The sequence below is a fragment of the Neophocaena asiaeorientalis genome, unplaced genomic scaffold, assembly GCF_003031525.2.
Source record: "Neophocaena asiaeorientalis asiaeorientalis breed wild unplaced genomic scaffold, Neophocaena_asiaeorientalis_V1.1 scaffold362, whole genome shotgun sequence".
In the NCBI taxonomy this organism is placed as follows: Eukaryota; Metazoa; Chordata; class Mammalia; order Artiodactyla; family Phocoenidae; genus Neophocaena; species Neophocaena asiaeorientalis.
Genome location: NW_020175700.1, coordinates 1,648,640 through 1,667,876, shown reverse-complemented (window position 1 = coordinate 1,667,876; position 19,237 = coordinate 1,648,640). Strand labels below are relative to the sequence as shown.

Genomic DNA, 19,237 nt, shown 5'->3' with positions numbered 1-19,237 from the left:
CCTCGTCTAGGCCGCGGCGCTCGGCCTGAAGCCGGCCCAGCAACGCCTCGAGGGCGGCGCGCGCGCCCAACTCCTCCTGCAGCTCCCGCCGCTGCGCGTCCAGCTCGGCGTCCAGGCGGCCGCGGGCTGCGCGTGCCTCCCCGCCCAGCAGCTGCAGCTCCCGCAGCTCGCGCCGCAGCGCATCGCGCTCGCCCTCGGCCAGCGCTGTGGCCCAGCTCAGTTCGTCTAGCTGCTGCCGCAGGCTGCGCGCCTCCTTGGTGAAGCGGGCTTGCGCCTCGGCCCACAGGCCCTCGTACCCATGCCGGCCGCGCAGCTCCTCCTCCAGGAGCAGGTTTTCGCGCTCCAGCTCCCGTACCCGGCACACGTAGTCGTACAGCCGGGCGTTGAGCTCCTGCAGCTCGGCCTTCTCGGAGCCCGTTTGCAGCCGCCAGGACAGCATCTTGATGGTGTCCGGGTCTCTCCCAGCCGGCCAGTTCCCTCCTACCCTGGTCTTGTCCCCTCTGCTGTGCCCCTCCTGCCGCACCGCTACTCCGGAGGCCCGCAGACTGGGGCGGGAGCTGGCGAGAGGCTGCACTTAACAGGCCTGGAGGGCGGGAATGGGCGCGGGCCACGGCCTCCAGCCAATCAGAGCGCGGCCCGGCGCGGCCACTGTGGCCGGACAGCGCCCCCTGCCGGACTGACAGTGGCGCCGCGCGGTTGTCCAGCCCAAGGCGTGGGCGGTCGTGAGTCCTCGTCGCCGGCTGTCGGATAACGGCGGGCAGGACTCGCAGAAAGAATGCCGAGGAAGTCTACCCGTTACTGTCCTTCTCCCATTCACCCAGGTGCACATCGTCACCTGTCCGTTGTTTATCAGGCCACACAGCTGCTGTGACGTCAGCACCCAGACCTGTATGGAAGTCCCATCCGTACGAACGTCTCTCGGACCGCCCTGGCGCATCCATCGGGTTCTGTAGAGCGGCTCACGGTTGCCTGGACTCAGCCTGCAGCCATTTGTTCTCAATTCTTTAGCTCCCCACGTTACCAGGGGTTCTGCTGTCCCACCTCTTCCAGCTTGGCAGGGTAGGAGGGCCTTCTCAGGGACCAGTGGATCTCCCAGCAGGATGCTTTGCTCCCATTCATTAGGTTTTCTTTGCCCCGATATCCTTCAAGGTCTTGGATTTTGGAATTTATGCTTTTCCCCCTACTTATGCTTTAAATCCTGTCCTGAGAAACATCTGCTACAGAGTGTAGCTGCCCAGTTTGGAAAAGAGTTGTAGGGCACCAGGAAATAGCAGGAGGAAAAAATTAAGTACCACTGGTTAATCTTTCAAAATCATACCATACTGCATCATACTTAATTCTCACAAAACTGTAGCTCAGAGAAGTTGAGCCACTTGCCCAAGGACACACAGTTCCTATATTTAGGAATAGAAGTATTAGAAGTTGTGACCCCAGAAGCAGACTTGAGCAGGAAGGGTCCAGCCAGGAAACAGAGGCACACTCAAAGGGAAGGGAATGATTAATGGGGTGTAATGAAAGTAAATTCTTACAAAGGGGTGGATGTGATGGGGAAGCATTAGGAACCAGCAAGAGCAAGAAGCCATTAACCCCCTAGAGGCAGAGGAAAGAACAGTGTTGGCTGAGCCTGGAGGAACAGGAGCTGCAGGATGCATCCCAGGACAGAGCAGAAGGAAAACCCAACCCTTCCCTCTTGCTGCTCTCCCATCTCCTGCCAGTGCCTGTCACTGTGGAACCCAGAAGTCACTGGGGCCTGGCAGTGGTGTGCTCAGGCCAGATCCTAATGGCTTGTGAGAGCCAATTGTTAAATTATCAGGAATTTTGTGAGCCAGTTGTTAAAAGCTATTGTTAAAAATAACAGCCAGCTACCATTAAAAATTAAATTATGTATGTTTACCATTAATTATACAAAAACAAAGGAAATAAATACTTATATCACTTCCTAGTTATTTTACTGCATTTTACTATTATCTGTTCTTGAAGTTATGGATGTCTAATATCCCTGCAGGATGGAAATGCTATATAACGCGTGCTACTGAGTGTCTCTACCCACCTCCGCGTTCTCTGACTTTGTGTTGGTAGCTTGAGTATTCAGACTGCAGAAATCAGTAAATGGTTTGTTAACTGTCAACTTGACTTATAATTCTGTTGATTGTCTAGACTTAAAGAAGTGATGGAGAACATGTTAATAATGCAGATGAAACTTAGTGTGTCTGTAGCTACTGAATTTTGAATAGCACAAAAATTTGAGGAAATATCTTTCTAGTGTTTCAAAACTATTATCCGAGTTAGCAAAGAAGTTGCTTCCTGTTGAGAATGAAGTTTCTTAGTTATTTCACCTTTGTCCTTCTTGTTGAGGTAAACAAAAATATCAACCAACATTCATGTCATGCTACACTCGTTTATCAATTACAATCACAGATTGATGAGGGACAACAGAGTTCTGCAAAAATCACTGAAAGCATTCTGCAGGAATCAATTTGCTATATGGAATTTATTATAAGTATTGTATATTTTATTATTCTTTTTGATAAAAATGTAAATTTGCCCCGACGTCGCTACCATATTAACAAATACACTTCTATATTAATAGCTTAAGGCCAAAAAAAAAGTCCTGCAGCCCTCGTTTTATTATTGACATATTGGCATTCTTCTATTCAATATAGTGGGTAATCTAAGCTGTAAGTATATGTATATATGGGTGTGTGTGTGTGTGTGTGTGTGATTAAATAAAATCACTTTTACTTTGAAGTTTTAAAATTGCCCGTAAATATATTTTCTAGAATTGGTCCAATATAGAAGAAATTGCTCCCCACTACAGTGAAACAATGGTTTAGATTTTTCTTTTAACCACAGCCCCCCTGACAGGTTAAACACCTCCAGGACTATCTACCTCACCTGTTACCAATTTGCAATAAAAACAGAACTCAGGAATATCAGAGAATTGGCGAGAAGAACTTTACATTTTAGCCCCACTTACTGATTTCAGGAGACTAATAGATGCTTGTCGTCAGCTGTGCAAATGAAGCGTGGTGGGATGAGGAGTTCTCTGCGGCTGTGAGCCGCGAGCCCTGAAGGAGAGCGAGAATTTTCCCCAACCTCCCGGCAGGGGGCGCTGCCTGAGGATGGAGAGCCCAGAAAAGCCTCCAAGGGCCGCTTCAAGCAAGAATCCTAACACATATATATGGAATTTAAGGAAAAAAAATGTGAAGAACCTAGGGGTAAGACAGGAATAAAGACACAGACCTACTGGAGAACGGACTTGAGGACATGGGGAGGGGGAAGGGTGAGCTGTGACAAAGCGAGAGAGAGGCATGGACATATATACACTACCAGACGTAAGGTAGATAGCTAGGGGGAAGCAGCCATAGCACAGAGATATCAGCTCCGTGCTTTGTGACGGCCTGGAGGGCTGGGATAGGGAGGGTGGGAGGGAGGGAGACGCAAGAGGGAAGAGATATGGGAACATATGTATATGTATAACTGATTCACTTTGTTATAAAGCAGAAACTAACACACCATTGTAAAGCAATTATACTCCAATAAAGATGTTTAAGAAAAAAAAGAATCCCTTCCTCCACCCTGCGCAAGAGGCACTGCGGATGGGCGAGAGCCGGCGCCCAGGCAGTTTCCCCGGAAGACCCAGAAGCAGGAGTGCTGCGCAGGGCTGGAGGAACCAGTCTTTTTCATCAGCCCCTGGGCTAGGCTGGGGAAATGGGAATGGTTGGTCTTTTCTCTACTTGGAGAACCTGGAGCCGAGTGGCCAGTGGTCCACGGGCCCCCCAGCATGGTGGAACAATTCGGGGTGGGGGAGGGAATAATGAATGGATTTCCCCCCAAATAGTTCATTCCCCCCCTGCCTCCAACTCCCATCCATTGTGTAAGTGGAGGCAGGCAGAAAGCCAGGCCAGATAGGTATTCCTGACTTTGATCTTATAAAAATGCAGGTTTTGATGGCTTGGAGAGGACTTCTGTCTAGACAAAATGTTAGGGAGGAAATCCTGCGGGACGGCAGAGCAGGAAGCTGAGGAGAGTTGGGTTTCCAGGGAGATAAAAAAGGATTCCCTTAGATAGGAGATGGGGAGAGTGATGAAGGGGAGTGATGAAAGCACAGTAGTTCCTGGAGAGGTTCTAGAAAGGGGAGCCTTGTGCTCCTTCCTGGGCAGAGCCCCAAGGAGACAACAAAATCCCAGCTACGTCGTGGCTCCAGGAGCAGTGGCCTTGTGCTGACTTCCCCAGTGCACCCTTGGAGAATTAGCAGGCCTGAGGGAAAGAGCTGCAGCCTAGGCCAGGAGGGCATTTCTGAGGTGACCACCCCCAGCATGAGTGAGGCCAGGAGCCCAAGCACCACTCAGAAGCGGCAGAGGACCTAGGGGAGCCATTCAGACAGGGATGGGGTGACGCCAGCAGGGCCACAGCCAGCTCTCAGATGCCTCTGTGCAAATTAGAAAAAGGTAGATGAAGGAGCCGTAGGTACATGGCCTAGACTGTGGGTGCTGGTAGGAAGCAGCCCTGTACCTACATCCACAGCTTAGCAAGAACAGCACAGGCTGGATTTCAGTTTCACTCATTCAGGTACGTTTGTACAGTGGAGAACCCACTCGACTGTCCATAGGGGCCCACTGTCCCAGCCTCTGCCTATGTGGATGAAGACCACGGGCTCTATAGAGTGGAGTGGAAGGCTAGTGGATGCCAGCACAGAGAGGTGACATAAGGTCCAGGTAGGTCCCCAGCCCCACAGAGCCTTGGCTCTGTATAAGTCTTCTAGTGCAGCCCCAAGGAAGCTTAGAACCTTAAACTGATATTGAGTTTCCATCACTGTGGTGGAACTTGGGGCCCTAAATAGGTGGAGATATAGAAAAAACAAATCTGCCGTGATTCCCTACACACCCAAGTTTGTGACCTGGGAGGCACATCTGCCGCCCAGTAGGTTTGACCTGGTAGCAGATGAAGCAAGTGGAGGAAGGGAAATGCAAGGGGCTGACTGGAAGGTCCAAGCTGGGCAGGCTGGCGCAGAGTGAACAGAGCTGCTTTGGGCCCTGGCACCTACCAGCAGCATGGCCGTGGGCACAACAACCCATCTGCCTTATCCGTGTAACAATGAAGACAAAATAGCACACAGAAGGGCTTCCCGAGGGGCTTCCCTGGTGGCGCAGTGGTTGAGAGTCCACCTGCCGATGCAGGGGACACGGGTTCATGCCCCGGTCTGGGAAGATCCCACATGCCGTGGAACGGCTGGGCCCGTGAGCCATGGCACCTGAGCCTGCGTGTCCAGAGCCTGTGCTCCGCAACGGGAGAGGCCACAACAGTGAGAGGCCCGCGGACCGCAAAAAAAAAAAAAAATAGCGCACAGAGAACCCCCGGGGTGGACAACCAGAGTTAGTCCTTGCAGGGCCCTCAGTGTGTGCCAGGCACTGTTCTGAGCTCTTTACGTAGATTAACTCACATCATCAGCACAGCCACCTAGGAAGTAGGTACTAGAAGTTCTATTTCAGTGATGAGGAAAAGGAGGTGCAGTGTGGTCAGCTTGGCCAAGGCCAGGCAAGTAACAAGTGGCAGGATTTGGGCCCTGGTCTCACCCACTCCCCACACTGCCCATTGTACTGTGTGAAGCTCGTCGTGCAGTGCCTGGGGCACAGCACCCAGGAAATGTTGGTTGTCCTCATAGATGAAGTTCCGAAGCCCAGGAATCACACAGAGGCTCAGGAAAGCTGGAGAAGATGCTCAGGACCCAGGGGACCAATGCAGATGACAGGCAGCTCAGTGGGTTCCCCAGGAGAGTGGGGCTAGCGAGCAGGAGAGCAGGCCTGGACTAGTCCTCGAACCTTCCACACCCAGGTTCCTTGTTGGTAGAGTGAGGATAACACCTCCTTCACTACAAGAACTAAAGAAGAAGAGAATATAAGGCCTTCAGGACACAGCATCTTTATGCCCTACCTCATTTGAAAAACTGAATCCAGCCACTCTTGCTTAGAGCCCAGAGCGTTCCCCATGTTGTCACGGCTCTTCTGGCTATTTTGAGAGGGCAGACCATTTGTTTGTCACTGTTTCATAGGAGCACAACAGGTGTTTCTTGGGGTAGAGGTAGCCTGTTTTAAAGCTGCAAAAATAGCATTTGTAGCCAGGACATGGAAGCAACCTAAGTGTCCATTAACAGATGGATAAAGAAGATGTGGCACATATATACAATGGAATATTACTCAGCCATAAAAAGAAACGAAACTGAGTTATTTGTAGTGAGGTGGATGGACCTAGAGTCTGTCATACAGAGTGAAGTAAGTCAGAAAGAGAAAGACAAATACTGTATGCTAACACATATATATGGAATTTAAGAAAAAAAATGTCATGAAGAACCTAGGGGTAAGACAGGAATAAAGACACAGACCTACTAGAGCATGGACTTGAGGATATGGGGAGGGCGAAGGGTAAGCTGTGACAAAGTGAGAGAGTGGTATGGACATATATACGCTACCAAACGTAAAATAGATAGCTAGTGGGAAGCAGCCGCATAGCACAGGGAGATCAGCTAGGTGCTTTGTGACCACCTAGAGGGGTGGGATAGGGAGGGTGGGAGGGAGAGAGACGCAAGAGGGAAGAGATATGGGAACATATGTATATGTATAACTGATTCACTTTGTTATAAAGCGGAAACTAACACACCATTGTAAAGCAATTATACTCCAATAAAGACATTAAAAAAATAGCATTTGTCGTATGAAAAAAAATGCGCAGTAACTTAACCTGCACAACCTCCCTCTCTTAATTTAGAAAGTCATGACATATACAATACATTACAAATGAACTTGGGAAGGGCCCCAAGTGGTAAAGAGACATCCCCTGGTTAATCTTCCCAACAGGAACAGAACAAGATTCACATTTCATCTTAAGAACTAAAAAAAGAAGAATCTTCCATCAAAGAACATCATGTTTGTTGTTACTGCCCTGAACACATTTTCCATGGAGTTCATCAGTGGTGGCCATGGTGGAATAATTCAAAACCAGTTACTGAGTCCCTCCTCTGTGCCAGGGGCAGGGCTGGGCCCTAGGGACACAGAGCAGAAGGGGACACAGCCCCTTCCTCATTGACTCGGAGTCTGGGGAGTACAGGAGGCTTTGGGAGGATGCTGTCTTTCCTCAGTGCTGCCTCAAATGTGTGTTGCCTCTTCTCTCTGCTAATCACCAGTCACTCAGCAAGACTTCTCTTCACTGTGTATACTTGGCTGCTCCAATCTCGTGGCTTTGAATACCAACCATATACCAATGACCCTCAAATATGTCAGTCCCAGATTGTTCTTCTAAACCCACTGTGTCTTGGGCCAGGGCTCTGTTTAGGACATGACCCTGATATGTCCCTACTCTTACAGGAGAGTCAGGAAGATGCTTTGCGTCCCTGAGCATCAGCGTTAATTTGAACCTGGTCATGGGTACGCAACTGCTTTGGAAAGAAATGGCTATTCCCTTTACCCCAGTGTAAATGGTTGTCCTCCCTTTGCGGAAGGCCCTGGAGATCATATCTGTACTTACTCATCATGGAGGTGGTCAGGTCCTGCCTTCTGTCGATGGGATCTGAGAACTGACTCAGGTCTGGTAATCAGCCAATGACCTACCATGATTATGTATGTATTCACGATGTTTTCGTCAGCGGCCTCATTTGTCTTTCCCCAACAGCAACATGTTCTGCGAGTCATCTCTGTAGATCCCTTAGGTCATCTCTCTTACCCCGGGTTACCATTCCAGGGTAGCTGCTAATCACAGTAGTTATACTCATCTTGCTCCTGATGCCTACAGGCTGCCACCTGCCCTCTGCTAGGCCCGTATCCAGTGGTTCTCACCAGTGTATCGGGGTGCTCGAACTAGTGCCAACAGCACGACCTAGGAACTTTTTAGAAATGTACATTCCCCAGCCATAAACCCAAACCTGCTAAATCAAAAACTCTGGCTTTTGACAAGCCCTCTGTTTGAGTTTAATGCCCATTAAAGTTTGAGAACCACGGCTGCCTTAACCCTCCAGAGAGGCCCCCATCTACCACCACCCCCTCCTCCTGCAGAAGAAGCCACCCTGGAGCTTCTCAACAATGCCTCGTCCCCTCACCTGTGGGTGCCTTATCAAGTTGGTAGATGGCGTGTCCGCACAGTCTCCCAAGGAACATGGCCAGCCAGGTGGGTTTCTGTCTAATGCCCACTTTTGAATCTTTTGTTCCATTCCTCCATGGTTTGCCACAGAAGTTCTGGTATCTCTACGTCATTTAATGTGGGCCGGCCCAGCAGCATACCCACAGTCACCCAGGGCTCTGTCACACACCAGACAGACTCCCTGACCCAGCCCCCTCAGAACTCGTGCAGGCCTGCTGTTCCAGTCACTGCTGGTAGCCAAGCTCTGTAGCACCTTCAGTGTATAACTTCTGTCCATCCTGTGCAGACCCAGCACTTCCCCACTTGGTTTGCTGAGGTTTCAACCTAAATATAGGTCTGGGGGTGGTGGTCAACCCCTAAAGGCAAGCATCATCCTGGAAGGTACCTGCCCTATTTGTGGCCTCCACAAGGTCTTCTTGCAGGAGGCAGGAGGGGGCTCTGTATTCCAACAGGGGGAGAAGGTCACTTCTGCAGGCCCAGGGGAATCTGGAAGTCCAAGGTTCTCACATGCAGTACCCAGATACCCCGTCCCTAGTCTCTGAGTCCTACTCCTTCCCCAACAGGGACCTGAGTTTGACACAGGAGACTTGCCTGGTGTGAGAACTCAGCCTTCTCAGAAGTGCTGCCTCTCTTACCCTTAGAAAGTACTGTGCCTGGACTTCTGTCCTCTCTGCCTTGGAGAACAATCAAGTAGCTTCTCTGACCCTCACACTTTGCTTTATATTGCTGAACAGTAAGGCTGAGACCAACATTTCCTTTCTTAAAGGATCAGGGGCACTTAGCAAATAGTCATCTGATTCCACAGTTTTTCTAATTGCTGTTTCCTCCAAAGTCCACACCGTTGTACAGTAGTGCATCCCCTTCTGCCTGTATCCTGTCTTAATTCATCAAGGAGGAAAGTCTTAGCAGTCACATATGACAGCATACTGGGAACTTCTCCTACCCAATTGAAAAATGAAGTTAAGAAAACAACTCCATTTACAATGGCATCAAAAAGAATAAAATACCTAGGACTAAAGTTAATGAAAGAAGGGTAAGACTTGCACCCTGAAAACTACAAAATATTATTGAAACAAGTTAAGGAAGACCTTAGTAAATGGAAAGACATCCCTCGTTCATGGATTGGAAGATTTCATATTGTTAAGATGGCAACATACACACATACATACACACATAACCCCTGTATACACACATATCTGTATTTATTTTTCTATCTACACACAAACATGGGTGCCTATGAATGCCTCCAAATCCCATCCACAAGGTTCATTCTAGCCTCCCTTCTCCCTTTGCTTATCTATAACTTCTTTCTCTGACAGTGAGAAGCCTGGGTCTCATTCTCTACAGTATATTCACTTATTTGTTCAACCCTAGTATACATGTAGTTTCTCCATAGTCTTTTTAAAGCCCAAGTCAGATCACTCCACTGCTGAAAACATTCCCACATCTTCCCATCTCACTCAGAGTAAACCCTAGTCCTTGACCTCCTGTGGCCTCCAGGGCACTACCACATGTAGACCAGTAAGACATATCGACCTCCTCTCCCTTGTGCTTCTGCTCCAAACACCTTGTTTTCTTGTTGCACCCCAGAGGCTGCGATGTTGGGAGGGGATTAGACTGAAAACAGGGAAATAAGCAAACTTGTTGGGGATAGTACAACTATTCCATATCTTGACTTTGGGGGTGGTAACGTGACTATATACATTTGTCAAAATTCCTTGAACTATACACTTAAAATTAGTGAATCTTATTGAATGTCAAGTACCCCTCAATAAAGTTGATCTTTTAAAAAAAAAGACCTTTATACCAAGCAATAAATGGTCTTTTTAAAAAAGACCTTTATACCAAACAAGTATATCACCCTTTTGAAATGTTTGCTGTGTTTCTCAAATAGTTTTTAAAAAAACATGTAACTAGTAAGATTTTCCATTCTTTCCTCCACTTCTACCTAAAATCATGTCCCCTTTCCCCATGGTATGGTCCCTATGGTGAACACTGTTGGGTTTTAGCAGAGGATCCAGTGTGATTGGTTGGATTTGGCTGCCTTTCTCTCCTCTCATATTGGGCAAAATTGTTATCCATCAGTGGCTTTCAAACTGTTTTGGTAGTGGCCACAATGAAAAGGAAGTATAGTTTACACTGAACATATGTCCAAGTCACAGAAACAAAAGTACTACAGATTATTACTTATCCCCTCAATATATTAATCTTTTTTTAAATGCCAATTTGGATCTACAAATTTAATATTATGACTCATCAGTGAGTCTTAACTAATAACGTCAAAATTCCTCATCTAAATGATGTCATCTAAAATTTTAATCAAAACACTGGCCTGGCATTCATCAACACGTGGGTTTTCTAAGTGCAATGGACACGTACTGTAACTGACCTCTGCTGATCATCCCTCTGCCCCCACCTTCCTGAAGGTTCCTGGCCCATGTCTGGGAAATGCAGCCCTCAACCCTAGGCCACCCTTTCTCACCTCTTACCACCTCCTCAATAGTTAATTGCCGAGATCAACTCACAGGCGGGTAAATCAGTGGGCAAGGATGATTCTCCAAAACGAGCAGACATCAACTTACCAACTGTACTTCATTTTTTTTCCACTGAATTTGGGGGTTGTTTTGATGACACAGACAGTCAAGAAGCTGCTTTAAGGCAGTCAGCATGTGAGGCGGCCGCGAAGAGCCAGAGGAGGGGCATGGATGGGGGAAAAGAAGAAGAAGCTGCTTTATTTCTTGATTACAAAGTATCAGCTCCACCAGTAAAAACAGCAGTGGCAGCTAAGGCAAGTGGAGCTCTCAGAAAAACTGCCACAGTCCTCCTTCCGGACAGCCCCAAAGTTTAATCGTCAGTAGCCAAGAAGTGATTCAGAGGCAAACCTTTGACTAATACTGCTGTGTCTGAACCTCAAAGAGTTAGATTTGAAGGTAGCAGGGTCACATCATGGACTCTCAGCCTAAGTCCCCTATTCATCACGTTGTCAAAGATCTACCCCAAGGCCCAACTCAAATGTCCCTGTATCCACACGCCTCCCACACGGTGCCTGTGGGAGTCGGGCCTTCTCTTGAAACTCTTGTGGCCATCAGTTGTAAGTCTCTGAGGAAATGTGCTGGGAAATCTCTTTCAGGGTACCCTGCTCTTCACCACACCTGTGATCTCCTGAGCAGGGACCCCAGTTGTATTCTTCACCCTGGAATCTCCACGCTGCCTGGCCTGGTCTTGCTTTTGGTAAGCACCTAGTAAGTAAAATAAGTAGCTGCTAAATTGAAATGTCCTAAAATATGGAAAGCCCACGTACAAGTCTTGGTTTGATCTTGGCCAGCTCACCTCACCTCTCCGGGCTGCAGCTTCCTTGGCTATAACTGAGAGGATCACACTGTGTTATCTCTGGGGTCCTGTGGCAGCCGGCCTCCAAGGTGGCCCCAATGACCCCACCTCCTGTCATTCCCTCCCTCACACTATCTGGGAGAGTGGGCATGACACTTGAGTTTGGGTTATAAAAGACACTGCAGCTTCCTTCTTTGTCACTCTCTCTTTCCTTTGGATCACTCACTCTGGGGGAAGGCTGATGCCACGTCCTATGCAGCCCTTTGGAGAAGCCGAGGCAATGAGGAACTCAAGTCTCAGGCCAACACCCTTCAAGAAACAGCCATGTGGGTGAGCTTGGAAGTCATCCTTGAGATGATTGCAGCTTGACTGGACCTCATGAGAGACCTTGAGCCAGGACCACCCAGCTAAGCCACTCTCTAATGCCTGACCCTCCATAATGTGAGATAATAAATATTTGTTGATTTGAGATCCTCTGTGACACAGACATAGATAACTAATACAGGCCACTTTTGGCTCTAAAATCCTATAAGCCCAAAGTCCCTGAAATATATTTATCATTTTCAGGGAAGGCCTGATTTATAGCAATTGTCAATCTTCCCCCTCCCACCCCCAGCAAGAATCCATAAAGAGAGAATACAAAATGTGTCAAAATATATTTTGGAGTAACTATTTATTTTATTTGTGTCTGTAAGCGTTCCCAAAGCTTTCTTGATTTTGCTTCACTGAACCTTTTATTTCACAAATGAAGGTGGAAATACAGATAAATTAGGTGATTGGAATAATGCAAAGGTTTTTCACAACATTTGCATCTCTTCAGTGGTGAATAACAATGAGGCTTGCTTGGTTTCGCTCCAGCTTCATCTTGAGAAATGTGTCATGAACAGTGGTGACACTGGCACATATATTCCCAGGCAGCTAAGGACCCAGAGAAATCCCAGGGCGAGGAGGGGTGGGGGGGTGGGGGCGGAGTGGCGGAGGTAGGACAGGGCAGCCGGTGACAAGAAGGGAGCCTGCAGTGTGCTAAGTCACCTCCAGAGAAGTAGCTAAAGGTTGGACAGAGGGACAGTGGGCAGTGGAGCTGCCACGTCAGCCTGGGTTAAGAAAAGACTTTTGCGAGGACAACAAATGACAGGAAGTGATTTTCTGTTTAAAATGAGACCATGGTCCCATGATAAACAGGGGGATGGGAAGGAAATTAAGAGCGTGGAAGGTTCATAAAGGAGGATCGTGTCTCCTCTGGCCATGGGCATGAGCCTAGGTAGCCCCCAGACAAAAACAAATAGCTAATGACCTCAGAAATCTGAGTGCAGTAATGAGTTTGGGAAGAGTGTAAAACGTGGCCAAGAGGGAAAGGAGAATGCCTGACTCTGATAAAGCACATAGAGAGGTCTGTTTTACTCATTCATGTATCTGTAGATTTGGTACCTCCTGGAGGAGATCATCAAAATAGATTTATTGAAAGGACACAAGTAAATGGGAAAATGAAATGAGGAAAAGAGCCATAGATGGGTGGGAGATGACCCTGGCAGAATAAAAGTGTGTTCCTCTGAAAGCATCTGCTTCACCAAACAGAATATCATTGCAGTATTTTCTTATTTGGGTAATATTGGGAATTAGAGAAACCCCATCTTGAACTTATTAATTGCCTTTTGGATCAAAGAGATCTAAATGGTCTTAACTGGATGGGAATTTTTGGACCTTTCGGTATTGCTACCAAATAAAGCTGGAGGTTGGACCAAAAATAAGAGATGAGAGCCAGAGGGAGAAGCTGATGGGATGCTCAGCCTGTTGGTCAAATCTTTCAGGGGACTTAAGACCCCAACGGTGCTTTGACTGGGCTGCAAACCTACTACGGATCAAGCAAATCTTGCTGCTTCACGAAGATCACCCAAGCAGATTTCTTCCTCCCGTCAACACATCCCTTTCAAAATCGTAGGCCACTTGCAGCTGAACACGTTTTTGCTCCTCTATATGAATTTTTCCTTTGTTAACGGAATAAAGACGTGTTTGGGAAATGAATAACGGAAAAGCCTATCAAAATGGAAATACTAGGGAATGGAATTCTGAAAGATAAAGGAACTTGGGTATTTTTTAGTGTATTAAAGAGCAATCTCTCCCCCTTACATTTGCACACAACATGACGATTAACTTTTCTGAAAGTGAGTCTCAGGATAGATGTGATAATAGATGTGAAAGCGTCTTGTGTTCAATAAACTGTTGTTGTACTGGTGATGGTAGCACAGTATTTTACTTATTCTCACAATGTGCCTGTCAGGAAGGGAGGAAGCAAATGTCATTGACATTTTGCAGCAAGATGACCAAGCCATGGAGTTTTTAACAACTTGCTCAGTGTGATAGGATGGGTCAGAGTGATTCACTGGGTAATAAGTACCAGGCAATATCTTGGTTCCTAAATATGCTTTTCCACGGGGACCCTCTTGAGGTTTGGCACAGGGATCTCAGTGATGGGCAGCAGATCCAAAGGGAGTCAAGTCTCCACTTGCCAAGTTAGTGGAGGGCCTTGGAGCAAAGATAACCCAAGATAACATAGATACAGAAGTAAGTCATGCTGAACTTTGTAAAGCAGGGCACAATGTTAGGAGGCCCGGGCAGACATGACTGTGGGGTCAGGTAGAGACCCAGTCATTATCTGGGGTTTGATTGGCCATGAGGCACAAAGACTCAAGGCGGATCCATGGGAAGGGAGTGGATAATATTTGCAGTAACAGCCAAACTCCCCTTCCCCATTCCATCTGCTAGGTTTTCCTAGCGGATGTGCTCAGGGAAGGGACGACTCCGCAGAAAGTGACGAAAAGCAAAGATTCAGGTGTTGGCCTTAGCTTTTCTAATGGTCTCAGGGGTTACAGAAGAAACCATGGTGTAAGCAGCAGATCTGGCAGAACTCTCCAGGAGGAAGAACACAAGGTTTTGCCTTCCACCCTCAGCCCTCAGACTAGAAAAGTTACCCCACATTTAGTGTATTAGAAGAGTTGCTGAGAAAGCCAGGAGTAGGGTGGTGGTTCCCAAAGAAGGGCTTCTGTGCTCTAATCCCTTGGGCTCTGCCAGGGAGGTTGGGGCATCCAGAAGGACGGAGGACTGGTCTGGGAAAGTGACAAGATTCCAGAAGAAAAATATGACCATGCAGTGAATCTAGACAGAAACGCTCACAGACAGTCCTGTATGTTTCCTGTATGTCTAAGGATGGCAGGAAGAAGAGAGAGAGAAAGAAAGCTTAACTTGAAGGGGTCAGGAAGGCAGTAGCATGTCCTGGGTCAGCCTGTGACAGAAGAGCAAACAAAAGCAAAGGTATCTTACCAAGCTCCCTGAAAGGGTCTCTCTCCATGGCTTCTTTCACCCAGGCTCACCTCACCACATGAAATACCTTACCCCCAACACCTGGGCACCACACAAGCCCCCTGAAATACAAGTGCAATGCTAGAAAGACCCGAGGGCCTCTCCAGATTGATGAGATTGCATATCTACCATGAAAAAGGCGCAGATGACTTTTTAGAAAATTGAGGAAGTTACCCTTCCTGCACACCTGAGTTTGTAGATTAAGAGCTGAACCTGTGGCATTATGCCAGAGGATTAGGGAGCCCAGGAAATGGGCACAGCTCAACTCAGGGCTGTGGTTGCAAACTGGCCCCTCCAGTGATGATAAACGTCTATCTACTTTGTGCCTTGTTGATCCCCCTTTTTTTTCTTTTCCCCAATTTTGGCAGACATTGTGCTAATCCATCATGGACAGCCCTCTTCATGAGGCTCTGTCTGAATTCAGCAAAACAAAGTGTGATAATCAAGTGTGAGGTTGGCCTTGTGTAAAGGGAAAGAAGCAAGCTTACCAGTGTTCACCATTCCAGCCTCTCTCAAATCCCAGGAGTGAAAAGGTCTGAAAAACTGAGATGTGGAGACGTAAGCAAAAGGTCCAGTTACTCAAACACGTGGGGAATTTTCTAGAAGGGCAAGAAAGAGCTCATGTTGCTAAGCTAGGGGTCTGACCATCCCAGATGCTTGGCCACTGGGCAAAGGCAGTCCAAGATGGCTTCCAATTCCCACAGTCGGCACTGCCAGCCTGACAGGATGTACTGGGAGTCATCTTCTTGGTGTCATGATGGGGATGGAGTGGGGAGGGAGGGAGTCTGTTGGTGGGGAGGGATCAGAACAGACAGAAGTGGGGAAGCCGATCTGGCAGGCAGAGATACAAGGTGGCTTCCAGGACCTGGAGTCATTTTGGGATTAAAAATATTATAGGATAATTTTTTTTAATGTACACTCCCACTAGAGATAAGTGAATCTTGGTTGTATTACGAAATACCAATGTTTAAAAATTGAAGTTGATTTACAATATTGTGTTAGTTTTAGGTGTACAGCAATGCAATTCAGTTTTATATAAATATTTTTCAAAATCTTTTCCATTATAGGTTATTACAAGATATTGAATATAGTTCCCTGTGCTATACAATAAATCCTTGTTATCAGTTTTATACATAATGATGTGTAACTGTTAATCCTATACTCCTAATTTATCCCTCCCTCTTTCCCCTTTGGTAACCATAAGTTTGTTTTCTATATCTGTTAGTCTGTTTCTGTTTTGTAAATAGATTCATTTGTATTATATTTTAGATTCCACATATAAGTGATATCATATATATTTGTCTTTCTCTGACTTCACTCAGTATGATAATCTCTAGGTCCATCCATGTTTCTGCAAGTGGCAATATTTCATTCTTTTTTATAGCTGAGTAATATTCCATTGTGTGTGTGTATACATATATATATATACACACATATATGTATATGTGTATATATATATATATATATATATATTTATATATATACACACACACACACACACACACCCCACATCTTCTTTATCCATTCATCTGTTGATGGACACTTAGGTTGCTTCCATGTCTTGACTGTTGTAAATAGTGCTGTTATGAGCATTCAGGTGCATGTATCTTTTCGAATTAGAGTTTTTGTCTTATGAAATACCAAGTTAGTTGATATCATTAAATCAACTAAATATCAGTTTTCAGGCAGCTATCTTCTCTTCTGAAAGGCATTGAATTTAGAAACACACTTATATGACAATGAGATAAAAATCAGTACATGTGTCAGATTTCCAGCTCACTGCTTTAAAAAGACATATTCTAATAAATGAAAATACATTATGTGTAACTAACATTCCTGCTATAGAAAGCCAAGTGAAGATGCAGACAGAAGAAAATCCATGTATAAAGCTATTAGTTCTTCTGAGATGCTCCACCAATGCCATTCTTTAGGGACCATTGAAATAATACTAGCATGTGGCTTTTCATTCGGATTTATCCAACAATTTACAATGGAACAGAGGTCTTTGCTTATATCATATAACAGAATTGAGAGCAATTAAATCATTTCATTCAATTGTCCATCACTGCTAATAATTTACTCTTCTTACAGTTAAGGAAGTCAATAAAAGAATGACTGGATTCTACTGCCATTCATACTATCGCTCCGAGTACTTATAGTCAAGGGTGGAAAAGCCACCACCACCAACTCTGAGGATGGGGTGACGATCCAAAGAAGTACTGTACATAGCTGGTGAACCAAAGAAACATAGGATGTCCAGGAACTAAACCAAAAGGCATGGCAGCCTAGCAGGAAAACTCAAGCCTATAAATACCCAAGACATATGCCCCTGGGGCTGGCCTCTGTCTGCCTCCAGCTTGCCTGCCTTCATAAAGTGGCTTTAGTAGCTGTGGATAGCAAAAGAAATATATTGTTCAATTTGGTTCTAAGTAAGTTTTGAGTTTCTGGAGTAGATTTTAGTTGAAATGTGGAAGAGCACAATCCTCACATTATCACAAAGTGAACACACCCCGTTTCAGTATCAAGGTTAAGAAATAGAAGACAGCCAGCGCACAGAGCCTCCCTCATCTCCCCCCCAGGCACTCCCTTCCCCCTTTAAAGCCATAGACTGCTGTAGCCATTATAATGGAATCACACAATACACATTCTAATGTATCTGACTTCCTTCATTCAACACAACAGCCAAGAACTGGAAACAACCCAAATGCTCAGCAACAGAAATTATGAGTAAGTAAATTGTGATCTGTTCGTACAATGTAATACAACACAGCAACCAAAACCAGTGACCTGTTTCTACCTGCAGCAGCATGAATTACGTTCACAAACATAAGGTTGAGTGAAAGAAGCCAGACTCCAAAGAATATACAATCAAAAACAAACAAAACGAGTTATGGGGTTAGAAGTCAGAGCTGTGGTTCCCTTTGGTGATTATGAAAAATGTAATGTTCTGGGAGATTTTCAGTATTTTAAATTGTAGCCATTATAATGAGTTAGGGTTTAGGGTTAGGACTGAGAGTAATGTTAGGGTCTTACATTGTCCTGATTACTGATGAGGTTGAGCATTTTTGCACACTAGCTACTCTTTTGTGACATGTCTGTCCACATCATCTGCCCATTTTTCTGTAGGGTTGTGTGTCTTTTGCTCATTGATTCTTTTTTTACATATTCCAGACACAAGTCCTCTCTTGCATCTGTGGTTATACCTCTCTGGTTATGTATTGCAAATCTCTTCTCCCACTCTGAGTCTTGCCTCTTCTTTTTCTTAATGGTGTCTTTTTAAAAATTGAGATATAATTCACGTTCCATAAAATATACCTACTTAAAGTATACAATTCAGCTATTGTTAGTATAGTCACAAGGTTTTACATCCACTATCTAATTCCAGAACATTTTCATCAGCCCAAAAAGAAACCCCATGCCCACTAACTGTCACTTTGCATTCTCTCCTCCTATTCTTGGCAACCACTAATCTACTTTTTGTCTCTGTAGATTTGCCTATTCCGAACACTTTGTAGAAATAGAATCATACAATATGTGTTCTTTTGTGTCTGAATTCTATCTCTTTGCAAAACGTTTTCAAGGTTCATCTATGTTGTAGCATGTATCAATACTTCATTCCTTTCTGTGGCTGAATACTAACTATTCCTTTGTATGGATGTAACAAATTTTACTTATCAATTAATCAGCTGATGGACATTTGAGTTGTTTCCACTTGTTGACTCTTACAAGTAATGCTGCTATGAACATTCATGTACAAGTTTTTGTGTGAACAAATGTTTTCATTTCTCTGGAATTTAAAGGTAGGAATGGAATTACTGAATTATATGGTAACTGGATGCTTAACTTTTTGAGGAATGGCCAAACTTCTCAAAAACAGTCTCACCATTTTACATTCTCATTAGCAACATACGAGGGTTCCAATTTCTCCACATCCTTGTCAACACTTGCTTATTGTTTGTCTTTTTGGCTATGTCATTAGAGGATGTGAAGTGGTAGTTCCTTGTGGTTTTGATTTGCATTTTCCTAATGACTAATGATGTTTAGCATCTTTTCATGTGCTTATTGGCCATTTGCATATCTTCTTTAAGAAATGTTTATTCAAATCCTTTGCACATTTTTAAACTGAGTTGTTTTTTCATTGTTGAGTGGTAAGAGTTATTTATATATCCTGGATACAAGTCCCTTATCTCATGTATGATTTGCAAATATTTTCTCCCATTCTGTAGGTTGTCTTCTCACTTTCTTGATAGCATCCTTTGAAGCACAAATTTTTACAATTTTGGTGAAGTCTAATTTATCTGTTTTTTTTCTTTGGTTGCTTGTGTTTTGGTGTCATATCTAGCAAAACATTGCCTAATCCAAGGTCATAAATGTGTGCACCTATGTTTTTCTCCTAAGAGTTTTATAGTTTTAGCTTTGG

General features: G+C 45.4%; 1 protein-coding gene across 1 annotated transcript in view; it reads right to left on the bottom strand.

The window, feature by feature from the left end:
* SYNM (synemin) overlaps positions 1-514 on the bottom strand; it is a 24,591-nt gene extending 24,077 nt beyond the window's left edge. The window contains 2 exon segments of the mRNA XM_024732073.1: positions 1-4; positions 7-514. The exon segment at positions 1-4 is cut by the window's left edge and continues 235 nt beyond it. Of these exon segments, the coding sequence (XP_024587841.1) occupies positions 1-4; positions 7-439 (437 nt within the window). The 5' untranslated portion in view covers positions 440-514.
* Positions 515-19,237: the final 18,723 nt, after the last annotated feature.